Raw genomic sequence first — 22522 nt, 5'->3', positions numbered from 1 at the left:
GGGGACCGTTTCCCAACGAGTGCTGCCTCCTGAGGCCACTCCTGCCAGCTCCCAGGCTGACGCAGCTCCTGCCCGCTGAGCTGCAGGTTGGAGGCCATAGGGAGGCTGTGCTCATCAGTGCTGCACATCTGCAGGCTGAGACTGGTGGTTCTCAGCACACATGTGCTGCACAGACATCCCTGCTGCTTCCTGCAGGTGCTTGCATATATCTGCACTGTGTGCTTGTAACCCAACTGACTGCTCTGAGGCTGGAAAGGGGAGTGGGAGTCTTAAAGAAGCACTTGGAGCAAAATGAGGTGTAAGGGGTTTTGTGGGAGTGCTGAGTCTGAAAAAGAGTTTTGGTTCAGTGAACCACTGTGGCAGATATGATGGGGGGAATCCAGGGTTGTCTGTGACATGGCCAGAGGACACAGGTGCAGGGCTGCGTGCAGCCAAGGCACAGATGTGGCAGCTCTGCAGCCTTTTGCCAGCAGAAATAAATCCCACTTGAGACCTGGGGGATCTGCGTGCTTTGTCTGCATAGAGCTTTCTGACTCCATGGGAGAAGCTCTCCCTCTCCATGAGGTCAGGGATCTGGGCAGAAAGCCCTCAGCCTGCAGCTGGCACTTTAACTCCCACCTTAACCTTAACCTTAAGCTCATTTTCTTCTGACCTGAGATCTTTCTTCACCTTGTGGGTAATAGAAATCTGTGATCTCTGGAGCTGTCAGTCTGCTCCAAGGAACAGGAGGCACGAAGACCCCGGCATCACACCAACACCTGTCCTCTTATTTCTGAGGCCCCTGTGCTTTTCCAGGAACTTTAGGGAGCTGCTCCAGAAGTGCCAAATCAGGCAGAATCCTCCATTCCCAATTAATTGGGTTTCTGATGGTGAGAGAACGGCGTGTGCAGCTGCAGTGCTGTCATCAGTGTTTGGAAAGCTGAGAGGTGACGAGCAAGGAGAGGAAGTTCATGTAAATGCAGACCTGTTCCCTCTGCCAGCTCTTGCATGCGGTCACCCCTGGTACCCAAGTCCCTCCTTGTGAGCAGCAGGAGTGCTGGTGGTGTACGGGGAAACGAAATCTTTCATTACCTCCAGCAAAAGCTGTTCTCCATCAAAGCCCGTTTTCCAGGCAGTGTGCAGCTGTGGTTGAAATTTTTTTTGAATGAAAACATATTGTAAAAGTGAAAGGTTGTGTTTCAGTTTGGGTTTTGTTTTGCTTCTGATTTATTTATTTTTTTTTTTTCCACGTTCAACCTTAGGTTAATGCATGCAGATAATGTATGTAATTAAATACTGTGTTCTCATGGCTTGGCATTTAGTGAATGAAATGTTTTGACGTCGGCTTAAAGCATTCCAACTGGAGTTTCTGAGGCTTCCAACTGAAAATATACATCAGAATCTTTCTCCTGTAAAATCTCCCTGACTTCTGAATGAGTTTTTCCAGTTTGTGTCAGACGAAGCCCCCCAGGTTCAGCAGTGCATCTCCTCCAGTGCTGTGGTCTGTGTGTACACCTTGTGTTCGGGTTTGGGGGTGGTATTCTGCCCTGCTGCTGTCACCCCCGAGGTGCAGCTCTCGGGATGGGCAGCCTGGTGCTGCGCTCTTTGGGTGCTGCTATGCCCTGGTTGCTCCCCTGATTTGGTCCCCTGCTCAGAGCTCTGTTGCTGATGGGGTGGCAGGTTGTGTGACCATGATGTCTGCCAGGTCTGTTCTCTGATTTCTTGCCAGACAGGGAACTAACAGGAGTAACTGCGGGCTGCCAGCTCCTCTCAAAGTGAAATAAAGCAGCATGTTTTTGTGCGTGTCTCTGGTCGATTGCAGGCTATCAGTTTCCTCTCTGCCAGCCCTGGGCTCTGCCATCCCCTTTGTGCAGGTCTGGAAGTAAATGGAGCAGGGCTGGGGGGAGCAGCTGGCAGTGGGGGAGGAGTGCCCCAGATGTTGGGGGTTTTGAGTGGGCAGAGGTGAAGTGTGGGCACGGCAGTGTCCAGGAAGGCTTTATTTCATCCTTCCTGCCCAGGGCAGGGGTTGGATGAGGCAATCTTCAGGGATCCTTTCCAGCCCAAGCATTCTATGACTGTCAGCCTTCCCTTAGGCTCCCAACTGCACTCCTCCAGGACTCGTGGGGCCAATGCACCTGGAATGCACTTGGTGCAGTCTTAAGAAGGATGTGGATGGCAGGGGCTGCTGTGCCCGGAGATGCAGGAGGGAGGCTGTCTGCAGGGTGCGGATAGCAGCTGAGCTGCGCCCGAAGGACGTGCTCTGGAAAACACCTTAAGCTGCCATGGCTGAAATAGGAGAAAAGCCTCTAGGAACACATTTGGCAACATCCACGTTTTGTTTCTTTGAGAAGCAGTCAGCATTCATCCACTGCCCTGGCTCGTCAGGTGGCTCCAAAGGGTTATTTCTGATTGCCTGCCCACAGAGACAGAGCTGTGCCACCTCCTCTGCTCAGCCCATTTCTGCTTCCAAGCACGTAGGCTGCAGAGCACCGAGCAGAGCTGGGGCAGCAGTGGGATGAGTTGGGAGAGGATTAATGAGGGCAGCATGAGCGCGATGCTCGCCATGGGCAGCTGGGATGCACTGCATGGATCAGACTGCTGACAGGGCAGGGATGGGCTGAATCTCACCCTGCCAGGCTGCTCTTGGTGGAACCCTTATGACTGAAACGCTGTGGAGATCTCAGGTAGGGCCCGCATGGGGGGGTGATCTGAGATGTCTGATCTGTTTTCAAACTGTAGAGGTGGGAGTTGAAACGCATTCTGCTTCTGCCTATTGCAGTGATAGGGGATTGAAGCGGGGCTGGTGCCTCCAGATATGGTGCAATGCAAATGAGCTCTTGCTGCTTTGATCTCTTTATCTTCCCTTTCTCTTTTTCTCCACCAAGAATACCTTTAGCATGGTTTTCAACCTGCAGGCTTTTAGCAAAAAAATTCAGCTGGCTCGATGGCTTCCAGTCCCATTCGTTCTGCAGCCTCAGCTTTACCCAAAGCAGCGCAGGCATTTTGTGGTGGCCTCGGAGATCTCAAGATACTGAGGAAAGGAGATAACAAGAACCTTTATGAATCACTCTTGTACAATCTGAAGAATTTATAAAAACCATCATTTATTGCCGTTGGGCTCCTTTATTAAAGGTGGTTTATTTGTGCATTTTTTTTTTCACTGGATGCTAAAGAGAGTGGCCAGAAGATTGGTGCAGATATCGCTCATCTCCAGGAGATTTCTGCAAGACAGGAGCGCTCCGTGCCTTGCGAGAGCAGGTCCAGCGATAGATGCTTCAGGGATAAGCATGGGAATTTTGGTCTGGTTTTACAGCTCCCACAGAAATCAGACTGCAGGACCAAAACTGGGAGGCTTTAATGTGTTTCTGTGTAATCAATTAATCAAGAGAATACCAGCTTGTTGGCTTCTCCCCACAGCCATCTTAAACGCTTCTGCTCAGATGCCTGGGTGAAAGGAATCTCTGTTTGATGGTCGGGGAACTCGAGTTCCAACACTGAGGGGACCTGGGGTTGAGTCCGTGCTGGGAAACATCCCACGGAAATCCTGAGCTTCCTGAAAAAGGGAAAGGTATGGATAAGGTGGATTGATTTTTAGGGCTTGAGGAGATGGTCGCTATTTGGGATTCTTAACAGCTTCCAGAAGGCTCAAACCTGAGGATTGCAGTCATCGCGTTCTTTGGGGTCGCTTTGCTCCCTTACAGAAGTGGATCAAAGTCTGTTTCCCTGAATACTGGGAGTGCTGCCCCGTGGTTTGGGCAGTGTCCTCCCGGCATCCCACCTGCCTCCGTGATTGTGCCTCAGGTAAATTGCTTTGCTCTTTAAATCTCGTTATCATTCCTGAACTAAAAGGCTGCAGTGCCCATCTCGTGGCTCCTGCAGAGGCCATGGTGAGCAGTTACTGGAGAACCTGGCACGTGCTGTGTGTCATGTCATTCTCTTTGGTAAAGATCAGCTCATCAGTGAATGCTCAAAGGTTGCTCATGAAAGAAGGTGACATCAAAGCAAATAATTTAAGGAACCCCTGGAGGGCCAGAGGAGTTGTAAGGTCTGAGGCTGAATCACATGGGCTCAGTTTCCATGAACTGTGTCTCAGTTTTCCTGCAGGTACAAGTTAGAAATGCGTCTGATAAATGTTTAGGATGAGCTGGGGAAGGAGCGGGGGACGGTTTTAAATCACACTAATTACAGCCATGATGGCTTTGGTTCAGCGCCATTGGGAAGCACAGGTAACCTGAGCGCCTGGTGCTGGAGGCCTTCAAAGACGTCGCCCTGTGGGTGGGTGAAGGTGATGCAGAGCCACATTTTGGTTCTGGGAGCTCGTGTTGCTTCTCTGACAGCGTTTCATGCTGCTGCCACATAATGTGGTTGGATTGCAGGAGTCCTGCTTTGATCTTGTAGCTTGTGGAGAGGGCAAAGAGGAGGTGGTTGGGGAAAGAGGAGCAGGAGAGCTCTGGGATGGGATGGTAGGGCATGTCCCACTGCACCAGAGCAGTGTGGCCTCCTGGACCCAAAGGCAAGCAGCTGGGCAGGCTGCTGAACCCAATATTTGTTTGACTTCAGTAGATGCTGAAGATTTAAACGAGAGAGCTATTTTGGAAAGACAAAATCACTGGAGGACCAGAGAAGCTGCAGGAGAGCCTGCGATCCATGGATCCCAAAACCCTGCGTGGATGTGCCTGAAAAAGTAATCCTGAGAAGGGTTCGGATGCAATGGCATCCTTTCAAAATGGGCTGAACGTGGCTGACTGGAGCAGCCATCCCCCAACACCTGCACAGATGGATGGCCCTTTCCACCCAGACAGAAGCACTGCCGTGCTTACGTGTGCTGGGTTGTGTGTAACGCAAGGAACGTTACTAAGAGGAGAAGCACGAGCTTGGGAAAACAAGCAACAAGTCAACAACATCCTGATATGAGCAATAAGGCAAACACTCCAACAACGCTTCGGGCAGGAATGCTGTGCCTTCACACGAGGGTGGGTGACCTGTGGAGAAAAATGTGTTGAGATTGAGTCCTGCAGGAGAACTGTGATGAACAAACAGCATCCAAACCCCTGCAGCAGCAGGGATTTATATATTTGTAAAAAATGAGCCTAAATCTTCCCTGTGCCTTGAAAATCCGTCCTCTTCTTCTTTCTGTCCTTAGAGGTGATGGGGGAGGGCCCCTTCTCTTTGGCCTGAACACAGGTGGGAGCCCTGGGGAGGCAAGGCAAGGGGAGCAGAGTGATGGGTAGGGTATTTCTCCTCTGATGTCTGGATGACTGCTTGAGGAAGCAGCGTGCTGTCCTCCTCCTGAGGTTATGTGCGTATAGACCGAGGTGGAGGAGAGAAGGAGTCAGAATAGGTGCTTTTATATGAGATTGGAGAAGTGCCTTCTGCAGGGAGCAAGCAGGGCTGCCCGCATTGCCAGCAGAAGGCAGCTTGAGGAGCAGGCTGCAGAATTTCCAGGAGATGTTGAATGTTTCAGGTCTGTGTTTTGTTTCATAGCCTTTCATTCCGTGTGGTTTTTTTTGTTTTTTTGTTTTTTTTTTTGGTTTTTTTTTTTTTTTGGTTTTATTATTTTTGCATTGTTTCACAACGTGTCAAAACATCAGGCTGATTCATTACAGTGTAAACACGATGCACTTTGATGCAGGGAAAAAAGATGTTTTAATGGGTGCTAAGTAGCAACTGCCCTTAGGGATTTAAAAATAAAAATAGCAGCAGCACAAACTAATATTTTAACCCTTGTGTTACACCATGGGATCATCCAAATACGGAGCATGGAGTGGCAGACAGAACAATGCAAACAGGAATACGGTGTGCTGCTCTCCATCCCTTTGCAGCCCGGGCTGCACCGAGCTGTTAGCTCTGAGATGGGCTGCGCAGGGTTTTCCCTCACTGAAGTGCTTTCTGTCTCAGTGGAGAAGCAGAGCACACGGAGTTATGTGTGCACACTGCAATGGGACTCACCTGAGAATGTCTTCTTCCCCACAGGGATCTGAGCATGAACAACATCAGCCAGCTGCAGCCCAGCGCCTTCGGCCGCCTGCAATTCCTGGAGGAGCTGTGAGTACCCAGTAGGGGGGTGCTGCGCTGGGGGCTGCGTGCTTCTGAGATGGGCTCTGATGGGCGCTCTGTGCTGCACAGGGGTTCATTGCTGCTGCAGGGTTGGGGCAGGATGCACCTTCAGGCTACGCTGCGTGTGCCAAACGCCAGAATTTAAGAATCAGCTCATCATGCAAAAGTGAGCCCAGAGCAGAGCCAGAAAACGGGGAGCTTCGTTCACCGTCCGCACGCAGCTCCTCTGCAGCCAAAGCCATGAGAACTGCTGGGCGCCCGGCTGCTGCGCAGCGCTGGGGCTGCAGCCCCGCAGATCAGAGCAGGGACGGCCGTCCTGCAGCGCAGCGCTGTGCTCAGGCACGGCTCCGTCCCGGTCTGCAGGGATCAGCACGAGGCTGTGTGTCAGCAGAGGAGTGGCCACACTTCTGAAAGTGTAAAATTAACCACCAGCATGAGCAACCACAGCGTCCCTTGGGGGCCCAGCAGTCAGAGCCTGGAAGGGGGCAGAAGACTGAGGCTGGCCTTGTATGGTTGTGTTCCACTTGACCATGAGAAATCCCTCCGGGTACTGTTCTCATGCTTTTGCTCCTTTCTATGCAATGCCTTCTGCTGAAAAATGCAGTTTTTTCAAAACACCATTATTCCATAGCAAGAAACACTGATATTATTGTTGTATTTGAGGTACGTGATGTAAACTTGTGGTGTATGTAGCACTTAAAACAGTGTCTAAATGGAGCGCTTTGACTGTACTGAATCCCCTCTCACAGCCAATGCTGCAGATGACAGGTATTTCTGAAAAGGGCAGGTTTCTAAAGGTTGGATTCCTTACCAGTAACGTCAGTGTGATGCTGAGGCATTCGTGTATCGCAGAGGGGCAGTAAGCGATGCCATCCCATGCTCTGCCACCTGTGCTTGTGTTCATGAAGCAGTGACCCCCAAATCGTCAGTGCTGTGAAATGAACAGCAGCTCTGCCGTGAGCAGAAGGCTTTCCCTGTGCTCACTGGTGCTGATTTGTGGCTGCACGTTTGCAGGTGGACTCCTTGGAACAGTCGATGTTGACCAAAAAGCCCAGAGGAGATTCCGACCCCCACTGTTCCCATAACAGCCCTGATCTCACAGTGATCAAATTGCAATAGAGACTTTTATTTTCAAGTGGTCTCCAAACCCATCTTCTTCATCTCTCTGTCTCTTGCATTAATTATGCTTGCAGGGACTCCCAACCTCCCCATTTCCGAGCTGGGCAGGACTCCTTTTTTTCGCCCTCCTGTAGCTCTGCTCTCGTGCTGCCCTCAGGAGATGCGTTTTCCAAGGTCTTGCCTCCATCTTGCAGCCATTCTCTTCCCATTTTGTCAAGCACCCAAAGCACTCACAGGTCCTCACACACAGGCCGTGCTCTCTCGTACACAATTAATGGTTGTCTTGCTGCAAGCAGTCGTGTCCTGATGACACGTCGTGCACAAACAGAACAGTCTAAACCAGCAATGAATAAATATTCATAGACACCAAGGGAGCCAGCTTCCCACAGCCAAAAATAATTATGAATGACACAAATCAAGAGGGAAAATTAAACAGGAAAATTTGAAAAATAACTGGAAGTTGTTAAAGAACATTTCACTGGAGTTTCCAAACGCCACAACTGCTCATTGGGAAGGTAGAGGTGTTTTGAGTAGGAAAAAAATCACTGCCATAAGGAGAAATGGAAACTGTGGCGTTTTGGATCTGCACACATCCAAGTTCACACTTCAATCGTATGGTAAAACACAGAAGTCATAGTTATGGACATCAAGCAATGGATTTGAAATCAATGAAGTGAGGAAAGATTGTCGTATAATAGGAAGAACTGAAAGTGACCCTTCCAACAACAGCACCTGGGCAGCAGCTGTGTGTGTGTTGTTCATAGGATGTCAGGGCCAGCACTGCAGCTTAGCTGGCTTCTCCCTTCAGCTTTCACTTTCCTGTAATCCTCAGAGGCATCTCGAGGTCTCTTTGCCATTCCTGGCCTTGAACACATACAGCATCACATCGTCCTGGGAGCGATGGTGGAGCAGAAAGAAATTCCAGCCTCAGCCTCCTGTTAGACCGTGCTGACTGGGGTCTGATACGCGATGGCACCCAAAGGAGGGAAACGGGGAAGGGTGTGAGGGTGAGGTGTGGGGAGCAGCTGAGCCAGGAGCTGCACTCGATGCTCCTCACAGTCCTTCCTGGCCCAGGATGTCGTTTGGCTCAGGCCATGTTGGGGCAGTCAGTGCTGCGGGTGAGGGGCAGAAGGTGACGCGCTGGGAAGGAAAGCTGCCCAGAGGAGCAGATGGGCTGCGTGCTCCCATTGCTGTAGAGGACAAACGCTCTGATAAGCGTCCACCACATCCACCTCCACCTCAGCAGGGACGGAGCAGAGGCCCATAGGGATGCATGGGCCCTTCCCTGCAATCCTCCCCTCTGCAGCAGGTCTCTGGAGGCAGAGAGGTGCTTCGATGTGGGCCTCACACAGACAGGAGCTGCCCTGAGTTTTCTACATCTCCTTTTTTTTTCTTCTTTTTTTTTCCCCCCTTTTCTTTCTTTCTGGCAGCGGGAAGGACGTTTAAAGTTGCTAATAAATTCCAGTTAATGAAGCCTGAAAAGCCAGAGCTGCGTGCCAAGAGAAACAAGAGCAATCAGTAGAGAAGGAATAGAAAGAGGATCTTGAAAGCCGGCCTGGGAATAACAACATGTTGAAATGTGTTCACCGGCAAGGGCTTTGTTACCATGCTTTGAATCCAAACACGAGAGCTCGGTGCCAAGAGGAGAAACTGCAGCCAAAGGCAGGTGTTCATTGCCATTCACCTCCCGCTGCGGGGCACAGCGGCAAGATCAGACCCCTTCCCAGCCACTGGCTCTTTCACCTGCCTCTTCTTGGGCCCCGAGGGCCGAGGGACTCAGCATCCAGGGGAGTGCCACGCCGTGCATTGATCCAGGAGCAGCGCCGTGCTGTGCGCTGATCCGGGAGCAGCAGGAGCTGTGCTCTCCCCTTCCAGGCAGCACGGAGCACCGCAGGTCCTCTGAACGTTTTCCCCAGGACGCTGCCAGGCTCCTGTGCCTGCAGCAGCAGGATGCTGCGACTGAGCCCCGTGCTGGGCTCCTCTGCGGCTCATTGGAGACAAGGCGCCCAGCCCTGGTGCATCCAGGACTTCATGTTCTCCTGGTTGACGCTGCTCCGTGGCAGAGCACAGCACTGACCATCAGTGCGGCGGGTGAGCAGCAGCATGGAGAGGATTAAAGGGTCATTCCTCCTATGAAGCATTCCCAAAGTCACTGCTGTGCAATCCGCGTGGTGTGGAGGCAGATGCTGGCGAAGATGCAGGTGAAGACAGGAGAATAGGACTTCCAAGGGGTTCTCCATGGTGCGCATTGAAAAATGTTACTGAGGAGGCCCAAGTCCAGTTCAAAATGTTGTGGAGCACTGAAATTTCTGTTCTTTTTCTCCTCCGTTTGTGCTGGGGACAGAACTCAGCATTTGAAAAATCCTTGTGAGGGAGAATCTCTGCCCCTCGTGCTCCTTAAGTGATCCTCAAACAACTGCCAGAGGGGATCCCAAATGGGGCACAGAGATTGGAGTCAAAATTCTAAACTAAAGGTTTGAAGGGAGTAAATCCCCTCCAAAAACCTTGACGTAAGGGGACAAAATGAAGGTAGTCTGTGTCCTGTATTGGGTTGTTCCATAAGGAGCCGTCTTACTAAATCTTCCTTGGCAAATGAATCCAAACTAGCTTGCATACGAACATTCGTGTGGGTTGAAAACTGGCTGCAGGACCATAAACAAAAGAAACGAATGCCATCAATCTATCGAGTTGGAACAGGCATTTGGTGGGGGCACGGGGAGCTGGGTTAGAAACAGGCCTGAGTCTCCTCCTCAGGGATGGAGTAAAGCAGTAAGACCATGTTGGAGACACCTCCAGGTGATACCGCAGCAGGACCAGCTGCAGATTCCTGTGTGGGAAGGGAGAGTCCAAGCCTGACTCTTTCCTCAAATGTACCATGTTTTCACTTGCATGACTTAATTGGCTTAATTCCTGCCTTGCACCAGCATGAGAACAAACTCGAGCATAGCATGGAGCCCTTGGTCCCCCATGCACCTGGCAGATGGCACGATCTTGACACGACGACACCGTTTAGACAGGAGTGCAGAGAGTTTATCTGGGAAGAGATTCTGCCTTGACAATACTAGAGCTTGAGAAATGAACCCGAGCAGGAGATCAAAGAGGAAGGCTGACAGGAACGGTAATGATCTGGCAAGGGGAAAATTCCACTGGGATATGGACATGTGTGTGCATCCTGTCCTGCCAATGGGCAACGTTCCTGCCTCCTAATGTGAACGATAAGGGCATCATCATGTTGTCTGAGCGCGCGACATGAGCCATCATGCCCAACAAACAGCCTTTGGGCGTGCCATGAAGTTGTAGCATGACCAAGAAGCCCGAGATGCAGGAGGGGGTGGGAGCCTGTGGTAACTGAACTACAGCAACCGTGAAGAGGTAAACCATGAGTTTGTTCCAACTTGGAGTGTATTGGGAATGCAGATCAAAGCCTGGAGGAATGTTCCCAGAAATCACTGGAGGGGGGAAAGGAGGGGAACAGAATCTAAAATCCACCAAACACGCAAGCTTTCCAAAGACAGCCAGCCAACTCTGGCTCCCGCTCACCTTCCACTTGCCCCTTCTCTCCCTGTTCCATCAGTCATTTTAAATGCAGTTTTCCCTTCCTGCCAATCCATCTCACTTTAAAAGCTCCGGGACAGAAGGACATGCAGATGAATCAGGACTGCCTATCCTAAAGAGAGACCTGAGCAGGCTTGGAGCTGTGCTGTGGGTCAGACGTCCGTGGCCACAACAGCAGCCCCCCTTCCCCTGTGCCTGGGGCACAAAGGAGTGCTGCCTCTTGATTCTTTCTTGCGGAGTTTTTTGCTTTGGGCCTCAGAAGCAAATGAAGAGCTGTCTCAAGGGAAGTCACACTGGCAGCATCACTTTGAATGTTATTGTTCCCTTTTAAATAGGAAGGAAATGATCATTTCAGTGAATTTCCTATTGAATTTTGCCTGGAGATGTGTTCAGTGGGTGCCTCCCTGCCAGGCTGGGAGATTTGTGGGCAGTCAGAGAGTGAGAGGGATGGAAGGAACCAAGCAGCAGGGAGACCGCCAGGTGACAGCGAACTGCTGGACAGGATGCCCCAAAAGACCCGAAACACATTCCTGGCCTACGTTCAGAGGAATGGCACAGCTCCCTTGCCTGGGACACCTGGGTGCCTGGTGTTGGGAAGAAGGCAAAAGTAGAGGAGAGAAGATCTGGAAGCTGGAGGTGAGCTGGGAAACGGCACAGTCCCCATGGGCAGAGCCAAGGACAGGCAGCAGCAGCAGGGACACGGCTGCCTTTCCTGAAGCTGGGAATGCTCTGCCCCCCCCCCCCCCCCCCCCTCCCCCAGTTCTGTTTTATTGCGGTACTGAGATGCTGCAAGCTGACCTAGCACGTGTCCCTGCCACCCCGCTCCAAGCCAAGAGTCACAAGCTCCCGTCCTGCCAGTCCTGGAGGTCCCAGCTCCATTTAGGGATCCAGCAAGCAGGAGCGAGTCCTGCAACCACCTGACCGTACGCAGGGACATCAATGCGAGGGCGCAGAGAAGCCAGAAACAAGTGAGGAGACGCACGCTGACCCCGGAGTGCTGCAGCAGGGCAGACAGGAGCTCCAAGGACAGACAGACCGCGGAGCGGAGCTGGGACGGCCGGCTGGAGCGGCTGAGGATCCGTGCGGGATCCTCCCTCCTCCCGGACAGCCCTCCCTCCCGTGTGGAAATCAGCAATCAAAGAAGCAATTACCCCAAATCGCAGCCCCCAAGTGACAAATAGCCCAGCCTGCCAGGCAGCTTGCATGCTGCAAGGAGGCAGGTTACGACCTGCTCACACACATTAAAGGGACGACCCTGCGCTGTTTATGCTGTCAGAGGCCCTAATTACGGCAGCAATTTTCTCTGGATTCCCGAAGGGAGAGACGGGGAAGGAGGGAGCCTGGGCACCCAGTGAGCTGCTCTGCCACGGGGAGCCTGCAAAGGCTCAGAGCCTCTGCATGACCTCTGCAGTCCTCACTGCAACGTGCTCTGCTTCCAGCCCGGATTATGCTGCTCATCCCCTGCACTTGTCTTCTTCACAGCCAAAACATCTGAAAGGAAACAGGCTTTGTCAATGTTGCATGAATAATACAGCTTGTTTCCTCGTATCTGTGCCAGCCTCCTGGGTCTGCTTTGGAGTTTCTGAGAGGCTGAAGGTTCTCCTGATCACAAATGATGTTCACTGTCTCATGTGGGGGTGCAATATTCCAGTTCAAATCAGGTGCACAGCAGCAAGTTCCTTACTGTGTGTCTGTGGGAAGCCCAACCTCGACACCTGTCTGAGCACAGGAGAATCAGAAAGTAAAGCACAAACACCAGAATAATTTGGGATTAAGAATCAGGTCACTGAGCCAGTTTCACATCTGAACTCTGTCCCCGCTCTTTGTGCCGTCAGCCTGGGGGTCCTACTCTCATCTGTGAGGCTGCTTTGCGCTCTCTCTGCCCCTCCCGCCCCTTCACATCAGTCTCTTCCCCAGGCCACGCTGCCCCTATCCTTGCCTTCATTCCAGAGCCCCTTTTCCTTTTCCGTCCTGGTTTTGGGAACAGGCAATACGGAGGGGTCACACACCAGGTGTGCAGCACAGCTTGCAGGTGTTGCTGCATTCTCCCCAGCAGGGCTGCAGCAAGAGGCATCAGCTGTGAAGTGTCTGCAGACAAGGGGCTGTCATTACAAGGATGCTGATGCATTACTGGCTCTTCTTTTCACTGCAGACGCCTCTCTGGAAACCAGATCTCCAGTATCCCAGGGGAAGCTTTCTCTGGCCTCTACAGCCTGAAGATTCTGTAAGTAATTCATTTCCCTCTGCACAGCCACCACCATCCCTGCTCCCCAGCACCCTGTGCCAGGCACTGGCCATGCACTGAGGCTTGCAGAATGCAACTTAGCAGGCGTTGCAGCGCCAGTTGCTGAGCACACAGAGGCTGACACGTCCCTGGGTGACGGAGGAGCTGCACCCACCCAAGGACCTCCACACTTCCCCAGCCCTGCTTCCTCACTTCTGCTATGAGCACCCCAATGGCGCAGCCCTCCACGCCACATGGAAATGCACTGCAGGAGAACCTGCAGAAGTTCCTCTTTGGGTAAAACTCCCCAAATCCCCTGAGGTAATGTCCCCCAGATGTGGTGTCTCGGGGTGATGTGGACCCACAGTTGGGTCCTGGAGCACTGCAGCCATCAGGGCTGTGCCTGAGATCTGCCAACCCCAAGAAATGCACATCATAGCGACCACCCCACCTCTGCCTGTCCGCTGGGGAAGGGCTGGGGCTGCTCCCTCAGGAAGCTCCGAGGGATGAAGGCCACCAGCAAGTTCTTCCCCAGGGAATGGTTCCACAGCCCAGGGCAGTCTCACTGCTCACAGTCACACTTTTTGCATCCTTCAGGTCTGTGCAGGGCACTCAGCTGGGAGTCCCTCTTCCTCTCTTTCAGGAACCATCTTAAAAATCTCCTGCAATAAACATTTCATCCCCAAAGGGATGTTTTGAACTCAGCCGCAACGTGAAATTGTTGTAGCCGGTCCAGTTTATACAGAGTGAACAGGTACAGACCTGCTCCGGGATTAGAGAGCATAGGGCTGTTTACTGTGTCTTCTGAAGATGTAAAGTATGAATCCTGCCCTAAATCTCAGGGCTTAGAGATTTATCCATCCCCTGCATTAGGCAACAAATCAAAGGAACTGAGGAAAAACCGCAGCTCTCCCACCCAATTTCAACAAGAGGAACTTTCTACTTCAGGAACTCGGGAGCTTTTAAAGCCGCTTTTGATCAATTTCTATTTGTGTCAGGCCTGGGGAACTACTGATGCAGAACGTAAGAGCACAGCTCCTGCAGGTTGCAGTCATGAGAGCAATGCGCTGCCTCTGTGTGATGCCTGCGTGCACTCAGGGACAGCTCTGAGAGTGGCTGCAGTGCAAGGAGAGGGCAGAAGGGCTGGAGATGGAGCTGAGCCCAAGACTTCTGCTTCTGGCAGCCTGCCGTGCCCTCAGCCAGGCTGTGCTCCTGGCACTGAGCGGCCACTGGGCTTCCATACCAACCCCTCTGCCTGCCATACCAGCCCCTCTGGCTGCAGGGCTGCCCGTGTATGCCTCCCCACTTCTGGTGGAGGTCTGCAGAGGACTAACCCAGCTCCAAGACAAGGAAGGGTTGATGCTCACAGAGAATGTCTCATTGAGAGCAGTTCTTGCTTCCAAAAAGAAAGGCACTGCCAATCCTCCAATTTCCAAAGCCTCGAGTCTTTCCTGCCCAGGTTTGCAGGGGATGTCAGGCTGCCGTGTGCTCCTGCTCTAATTGCTGTCTGTAAGCCCACAGGAGCGTGGTCACTGGTGCATGTAGTTATGAGTTCACTCCAGCCACTGCTGCCTCCAGATACACCATTCACCTCCATATTTTCGTCACTGTGATGGCGATCTGGGGGTGTAACCAGGTGCAGGAGGTCTGTAAGTTGGTGCGCCTGCACAGCACACAGAAGTGTGCTCTGAACTGGTCGCACTGAGCCTCAGAGCATCAGACAGCCCAGCTGCACCCATGTCCTGCAGAGCTGCACTGGGCAGGGCAAGGTGGCCCGAGCTGCTTCCTCACTGCTCCCCATCCAGATCACGTCCTTGCTCCCTTGGGACCAGTAGAACCGCTCCTGCAGTCATGTGCTTTTCTCTTCACTTTAATCTCCAACAGCAAACCACACATCTTGAAGGAGGTATCTGGGGAGGGAATCTGAAAAGCCCATGAGGCAGGAGAGATCAGAGAAACGCTGGGATATGAGGTATTAAAAGTGAGGAGCAGAGAGGAACATCCTGTCTCCTCACTTTCAAAAGGGCTGAGGCATCAAGCTGATTCCTGACCGGGCTGCTTCCATGGAAACCAAAGGAGAAGTGGATGTGGGGAGGAGTCACCTGTCAGGCTGTTCCCCTGGAGGTGCCAGGCTCCATCCGACAGCCAGCAAAGGCTCTGGGATGTGCTGCCGGGATAGCTGACTGCACAAAGCTGGGGCTGGGCAGCCGAAAACGGGGCTGGGGGAGAAGCCAGAGACCCACGGGAAGATGAACTAAAGGGAAAACGAGGCAACTGAGGTCACCTGCCCTCAAAGAAAGGTGGATGAGGATGGAAGTGGTCCTTTAAGGACAAACAGCGCTGCAATGAGGAAGGAAACACTTCTCCATACCTGAACGGCAGGACTAGCAGGCTTTGGAGCGGATGGCAGCGGGGGAACTGAGGACAGATCAGCTCCGTGGATGTGCGCGCTGCCACGGGTGGCAGGCGGTGCAAAGCAGCACACCCTGCTGCAGCCTGAGCTGTTCAGCTGGGTCACTGGGCTCACAGCTACGACCTGAGGGGACGGGGGTGACCCCAGAGAGACAGGGATGGTAATTAATTTTAGTGCGGTGGGGCCTTAGAGCTCGTTGCAGTCATGTGCATGCCCAGAAGTCAATTCTGGGGCTGTTAAGGGGCCTGGTGCTTTCCCGTCTTTCCAGAGAATTAACTTCTGTTTAAAAATGGATGGGAAACACCCTGGGAATTCCTTCCCAAACCTGCCCATGCAGATGGTCCTCTCCCTGCCCTCAGAGTGAATCCCAGAGCTTCTGGAAGCAGGACCAGCTTGTTGGCTTTGCCTCCTCCGGCTGCTCCAGTGCACAGAAACCACCTGGAAAGTGGCCATAAAGATAGGCCTGTGCAGAAACCATACGTGGCACAGCCAGGGGAGCAGGTGTGGAAGAGAGCAAGTGAAAAGCCAGGCATTTTGCTATCAAAAAACCACCACGACACAGAGGAATGTGCCCAAGATCTTCATGTACTGAGCCCTAGGCCTGCCCCGAGCCAAAGCAAGATGAGATGTGTCCTCTTTGGCTCCCTTAGCTGAGCACAGGCTGGCAGCTGATGGGAATGCCTGTTTGTAAAAGGTCTTTGTGAATGCACATCTCCCAGGGCTCTGCTCTGCAGCACGGCCAACCCTGACCCTCGCCATGAAGCCCAGGATCCTTGCTTCGGGGCCAGCATCATTAGAAACCAGCTCCATTGGCCGCTTCTGTCCTTTGCCAAGCTACTTCTCTCCAAAACTGTCTCCTCACTCTGTGCTCCCCCATCCTTGGAGCTTTCCAGAGCAGCAGAATGGAAACTGTCCCATCCTTCCAGGACTCCTCGTGAGCCACCCAGACCCTCATCTCCAAGCTGAGCTCCATCAGCCGTGAAGCACAGGTCCTGATTGTCCATGCGGCTGATCTTGCGCTGCCATGGCTTCACACCACATCCCACCCTCACTCTGCTGCACAGAGGGGGTTGCCAGGCTTCTTGTTTTCCTGGCTGAACACGCCGTAGCAACGGCAGCACTCACAAGCCAAGGAGGGATCCCACACCAAACTTCACAGGGAAAAATTCCAAGCACAACCCAAGCCTGCCTCACCCTGAAACGTGGAGGGCAGAATGCCTGCGTGCATCCTCTTGGCTGCAGCGCTGGCACCCCCGCAGCCAGCCAGCCGGGGATGGCCCACACCATTGCTCCATTCCTCAGCAAGCCTCAACCAGCCCACAGCAGCACGCAGACCCAGCACTGCCCACAGCAGGCCCACACAGACGCCGCTGTGAGCACGGCGCAGCACTGCCTGCATGGACGCGCTGACCCCGTGCTCCCACCCCACACCGCCCTGCAGCCACCGCCAGGGCTGCTCTCCATCAGCTCGTAGGCTGGAGTGAGCATGGCATGAGTGGCCTCGCTCTGCTGTGCACCTCTTCTGGCTGGTTGGACCCTTCCCCATGGGACGCACTGGTCACGTCCCACACTGAGCTGCAGTCTCAGCCTCAGGTGGTGCAGAGCAGGCACCGGCTGGCTTGGTTTGTGAACACACATCAAAAACGTCACCAAAAGGCCCCCAGGAGGGGGGTTTGCAGGTGGCTTGGAATGCTTGAGGAATCCCCGGATAGGCCCTGCCTCTCTGACAACCCCGAGTTTGAGCAGAACAGACCATGGGAATGGTGTCGCATCCAAGGGAGATGCTCCCATAGGGAGGGAAGAGGAATGTGCAGAGGTTGGAATGCCTTTAAGCCTGACACACGAGCTGCAGGCACAGCTGCCTTAAGCGGGACCAGCCCTTTGACTGTGCTGGCTGAATCACTTTGGCCTCCCAAGATGGGGACACTGGATCATGCACAGACCTGTACCTCTGAGGGCTGTGAGTCTGCTGAGACCGTCTTGTGCAAGGATCCTGGGGTGACGGGGCCATTTTCCTGGTCTCTTCCAGTAAACAATCTTTCAATTTCTGAGATCAAAACATGACCCCCTGAAGCGCTGTGATTTGTGCTGACCCCAGTCAGAGTGACCTCACCTCCTCTTGTAGGTGTGCAGCCGTCCTCCCCTCAGCAGCAGTGCTCAACGTCAGCTCAGGGTGCCCCCCCAGACCCTGAGATGTCCTTCCTTTGAGAGAGAACCGTTTATCACTCTGTGTTTGACGCCCCTGCTGCCTTTCTGTGAGAAGCTGGAAGCTCTGGCACAGCTCTGAACTGCAGTGCTGCACACACAGGGTGACGGTCACAGAAAGCCCGTCTGAGTGCACCTCAGCCCCTTCACTGGTGACACGAGTGTGCTGCAAAGGTCCTTCACCTCACATCCCTGCAGCGTATCTCTCATTGCAGCACCAGAACCCCCCCGGGACCCCAAACCCAGGGCTGACCTGGACTGCTGCCTAAGAGCCCCGGGTGACCAGCGCACTGCTTGCCAACCCCCCAGCTTTCTGCCCGGGGTCCGGGACAGCTTCAGAAATAAGCAGCAACATCTTCCATTTGGTCAGAAAAACTTTTGTATTCTTCACAGACTTTTTCCTTTTTTTCTAATTATAGGATGCTGCAGAACAATCAGCTGAGCCGCATCCCTGCAGAGGCACTGAGAGATCTTCCAAACCTCCAATCTCTGTAAGTCATTAAGAATCAATGCTGCAAGCTGTGCAGTCCCTTGGGGGCAGGACTTCCCAGCACTTGAGTCATTAGTTCCTTTGTCAAGGATGTTCTGTCCCTTCTTCCTTTTCTTTTCCAATTAAAGCAAAGATTACTGTCACTTAGCATTGAAGGGAGGGTGGTTTTCATGGAAGGAACACTGTTGTGGTAAAGGATGTTGAAATTACAGCTCCCCATGTGTGCATAGTGACGAAAAGGCCACCAGAGCCAATGCACTTTTCAAGGAATGCTGGAAAATGTCCACCCGGGAGGGTTCTGTCCTCATCACTGCAGACCACAGCGGGGCAGGGACCTGATGGGCACACGGAGGAGGAGCAGCTGTCAGCACGGGAGTCCTACCCACACAAAAGGCCGTTGTGTCGGAGCAGGAAACGCCTTAAAACACTTCTAGTGATTCAGGCACGAAGCCGAAGCTGTGGCGATGCTCTTCATTTAAAGCAACTGTACCTACAGCAGCTCTGTGCTGCTGCACTCAACCGAAAATCACACATCACCAAAAGAAGGTTTCCTGAGGAGGGGACAGGTGGAAGTGCAAACAGCAGTGCAAAAAATGACAGCGGTTTGCACTTTCTCCGTTTCCTGAGGACATCTGAGCAGGGCGCAGGACCCACAGCTGGCTGCTGGGAGCCCAGTGGGGCTGGGAGGCACAGCGCTGCCCCGGGTGGGACGTTCCTGAAGGTCAGCGTGTGTCACTGAGGTTTGTTCCACCTCTGGGCCACGCACTGCTGCCAGCATGACCTGCTGGTGTCCGTCCAGTGCTGCTCCCCCAGGGGAAGGCGCTGCCCTCGGGGCTGCAGTTCTCCTTCTGGTTCACACTTGAAGCAGAGAAGCTTTTCCTTCTCGCTCCGTTCTAACAGGGCAGCACTGCACTGGGATGAAGGATTCCCAGCGTGAAAAGCAGCGTGTCTCAGTGTGGACAGTCTCTGTGTCTGTAGGCAGGTACAGAGCTGAGGTGCTTTGCTTGGATGTCACCGTGCTGCCATGACTTCTCTGCCTAACCTCAGGCCAAGAACCTCCAGTAGAGGTCTGTGTTACAGAGATCTTTTTTTTTAATTTTATTATTTTTCTAATATCTGAGTCATTTTCCACGCGTTTATGAGACTCCAGTGTAACCGTTGCCAAAATATGAGACAGCCTGGAACACCCATGAGACGCCACAGTGCGGTTTCTGAGCAGCACTGGTTGTGCTGCCTGAGACCCAGTGTGCTCCTATTGCCCAGAGCCTGTTTGTCTCCATTCCGAAGGGAAGTGGCCTCGTGCTGCACCCTGACAGATCCTGGGGTATCGGACCTGCGTGGCACTTCATGGAATAGTAATCATCTGCACTGCAAGTTGGAGACTCAGCTGGGCAGAATGGGCAGCAGAACAGGGAGGTGAAAATGGGAGCCAGCAGGTGGAGTGGAACAGGCAGCTCTGCTGGACAGAAATGGACTGAAATGGACTGAAATGGACTGAAATGGAATGTGTGCTGGTTGTTTGCTTGCTCTTTCAGACATTTGCATTTGATGTCCAGGTTGGTCATTCTGGGATTGAGGTGGGATCTGAAGGGAAAGCACCTTACGGACATGAGAAATGGAGTTCTGAACACTCATCTCTTTTCTCAGGAGTCAAACCAATGGGAGCTGAGAACAACAGCTCTGAGCTTAGCTCTGTTTGTGGGACTACCCAGGAAATTCAAGGGGTCCCACTGTGATCCCCTGCAGGAGGGCAGTGCAGTAACAAACACCCGAGTGTGCCGAGCCGTGCGTCGGCTCATTAACGGCTTACCCACAGGAGATGGGCACTGGTCTGCTCCTGTGCCAGGCAAAGGGAGTCCAAGGTGTTTCAAAGTAAGCAGGTGCTATGAATTATAATGACCAGGCTTGCAGAGGTAGAGGAAGGAAAGAGAAAAGAAACGTGGTGGATTAAGAGATCAAGACAAACTCTTCATTCTTCTGTTCCAAACACTCATGGAAAGCGATGGGAAGAACTGGCTCTTTCTGGAGCTCAGCACTGTGCAGAGGGCTCAGCGTGTGTCTGGTTCACCCAGGCAGGGGTTGGCATTGGGCGCCCCTCAGCCAGGGGCAGGACTGCGTGGACACAGAGCACCCAGTCGGGATCCTCCCTGCTGGATAAAGGCGTCCACCCTCTGATCTCCTGACCCATAGGAGCTCGTTTCTCCTCCTGCAGAGAGCAGGCTGATGGAGGCCCTGAGCAGCCTGGGCATAGAGACACAGCTGGCAAGGGACACTGGCACATCCAGCCTGCAGTGGGACATCAGCAGGGTGAGGGGTTCGTCTGAGCTCAGCTCCTTGTATCCAAGCAACTCCCTTTGGTCAAGGGAGAGAAATAGGTGCTTTGGGAGGAAACTCAGAAGAACCTTTCCAGCTGAACAATTCCAGTCCATTCCACTCCATTCTAAATGGCACCTCTAACTAAAGTAATATGGATCCTCCAACCTAGTCTTGCCATCCTGGGATCTTTAGCAGGAATGTTATGAAGTCTAAAGGAAGTTCAGCAGACTGCTTCATCCCCTGTCCCTCGAGGCAGGTAATTGTTGTTACATATATACAGCTAGAGATTAAAATGCAAAGAATGACTTATAGCAATTTGCAAACATGTGGACTTTGATGTAGACAAAGCAGGAAAGCTTCCCACCTGATTGGTTTCTCACAAGCATATAAATTCTTATGACAGAAGGAAGGAAAAAAGGCTTTGGAATCGCCACAGCCCGAAGAGCTCAGTCAATTCATTCCTCATTCCACATCTTTGATCTGGCTGAGATTTAGCAGTTTGCTGTTAACAGCAATAATCTCTATAAATCACAGGCGACGCAGTAAGGCTTAAGGAAGGTGTTGTTTCCATTGAGAGATGGGAGGATAAAAGCTATAGGAAGAAGCAGACCTCTGCAGGTCAGCCGTGCTGGAATGTGGCATTGTGGTGGTCAGTGGGGGTCAGGTAGCTGGGAAGCCAGGTGGCTGGAACAGGAACTGATGGCTTTGTGCTGGTGCTGAGGCAGCGCTGGGTCCTTCCCTTGTGGTGGATGGCTGCTGCCAGGGAGGAAATCAGTTCTTCTGAGTCATCCTCTATGGCTTCACTACCAACCATTCAGGTAAGCCTCTGCTGTGCCACATCTCCCTCAGGCAGACCAGGTGGGTTCACTCCTCTGACTTTAGCCATCTTGATATTACTCATCTCAGGCAGTCAGCAGTGGGAAACGATCAGCATCTCCAGGGCGTGAATCATACTGCTATCTCAGAGCCCTGTCTGGGGGATGGACGGCCCTCCGGAGCGGCTGGTTCTCCCTAGTGGCTATGGAGAGACACTCTAACTGGTTTCAACTTCTACATGAATAACAGATGGGTTTTTCCTACCCCTGCAAAGCAAAGAATAGTAATCCAAAAAAGGCCCCTCTCTCACCCTGCACACACACACCCCATCAGAGCACGAGTACCAAACCGGAGCTGAGCATCTCATCTCCCTCAGCTCTGCACAGAACCCACCACATTCTTATGTGGCCCCCAGAGAAAGCTCACAGAGGATGTTGTCTTGCCCAAAAGCAAGCCCTGATCCTTGGGATAGGTGAGCAAATCTTTCTTTCTTCACGTAGATTGTGGCCATTGCTTCTTTGGCTAATTTAAGAACTCATTATCTGCTGTTGTCTTTCCCTACACATAGAGGTGCTTCAGGAGAACTGGAGACAGAAAGCCAAATAAGAGATGAACAGCACATTCAAATTAGGCACATATATGTAACATTGGGGCCTCCCTATAGGACGCAGTGCTGCTGTAGGCTGCTGTCAACTTTTGCTCTCTGCCTCTTTCATAACATGGTGGATTTCAGGGAGCAGCTCCATCAGCGAGGCACAGGAGCTCTCTGGCGAGCACCAAATATGCAGGACCTCCTCTGCTTGGTCTCTGGCTGTTTCTGTCCCTTCTGTGTTTCACTATGGGCTCAGGGGGTGATGCCAGGCTCCCAGGAGATGGCAGATCAGGGATCAGCACGGCAGCTGCCCGCCTGTCAGCAATTTCCAGAGTTGCACAGGGATTTTGGCAGTCCTTCTTGCACGGTTCTGACCTGAGGGGTTTTGGAGGTGTCTGCAGCTGGAGATAACAAAGCCCTCTTGTCTGTACCAAAGGCACTTTGTGTGGAGTCCAGGTATTGCTCTGATTTCATTTCCTGAGCATCCCTCATGGAGGGCTTCCCAGAGGTGCATGTCCCATTAAGCCAGGAGTGGAGACTCGCTGTGTTTCAAACAGAGCCCTGCAGACTTTTCCACCAGGTCCTGTTGCCTAGCCAAGGGGCTGGGAACGTGTTTGCAGCTCAAACCTTCATTCGTTGCCTGGGATGGTAATCACAAGAGTTCTTAGTTGGAAACGGAGGTAGGAAACTCTTGCAAGTTTTTCTGGAGGGCTGTGAGCTCTCCTGTGGCAGGGGCAGAGGGCCTGGTTTTGGAGC

General features: G+C 52.7%; 1 protein-coding gene across 1 annotated transcript in view; it reads left to right on the top strand.

The window, feature by feature from the left end:
- The window catches only part of LGR6 (leucine rich repeat containing G protein-coupled receptor 6), a 67473-nt gene that overhangs the window by 18658 nt on the left and 26293 nt on the right, over nt 1-22522 (top strand). Inside the window, exons 2-4 of the mRNA XM_042887150.1 lie at nt 5953-6024; nt 12863-12934; nt 17972-18043. Coding sequence (XP_042743084.1) covers nt 5953-6024; nt 12863-12934; nt 17972-18043 — 216 coding nt within the window. The remainder of the gene's footprint in view (nt 1-5952; nt 6025-12862; nt 12935-17971; nt 18044-22522) is intronic.

This window comes from Lagopus leucura, unplaced genomic scaffold (genome assembly GCF_019238085.1).
Source record: "Lagopus leucura isolate 7727_CA_CO unplaced genomic scaffold, USGS_WTPT01 Super-Scaffold_100073, whole genome shotgun sequence".
Taxonomy (NCBI): domain Eukaryota; kingdom Metazoa; phylum Chordata; class Aves; order Galliformes; family Phasianidae; genus Lagopus; species Lagopus leucura.
This window is presented reverse-complemented; position numbering and strand designations above follow the sequence as displayed.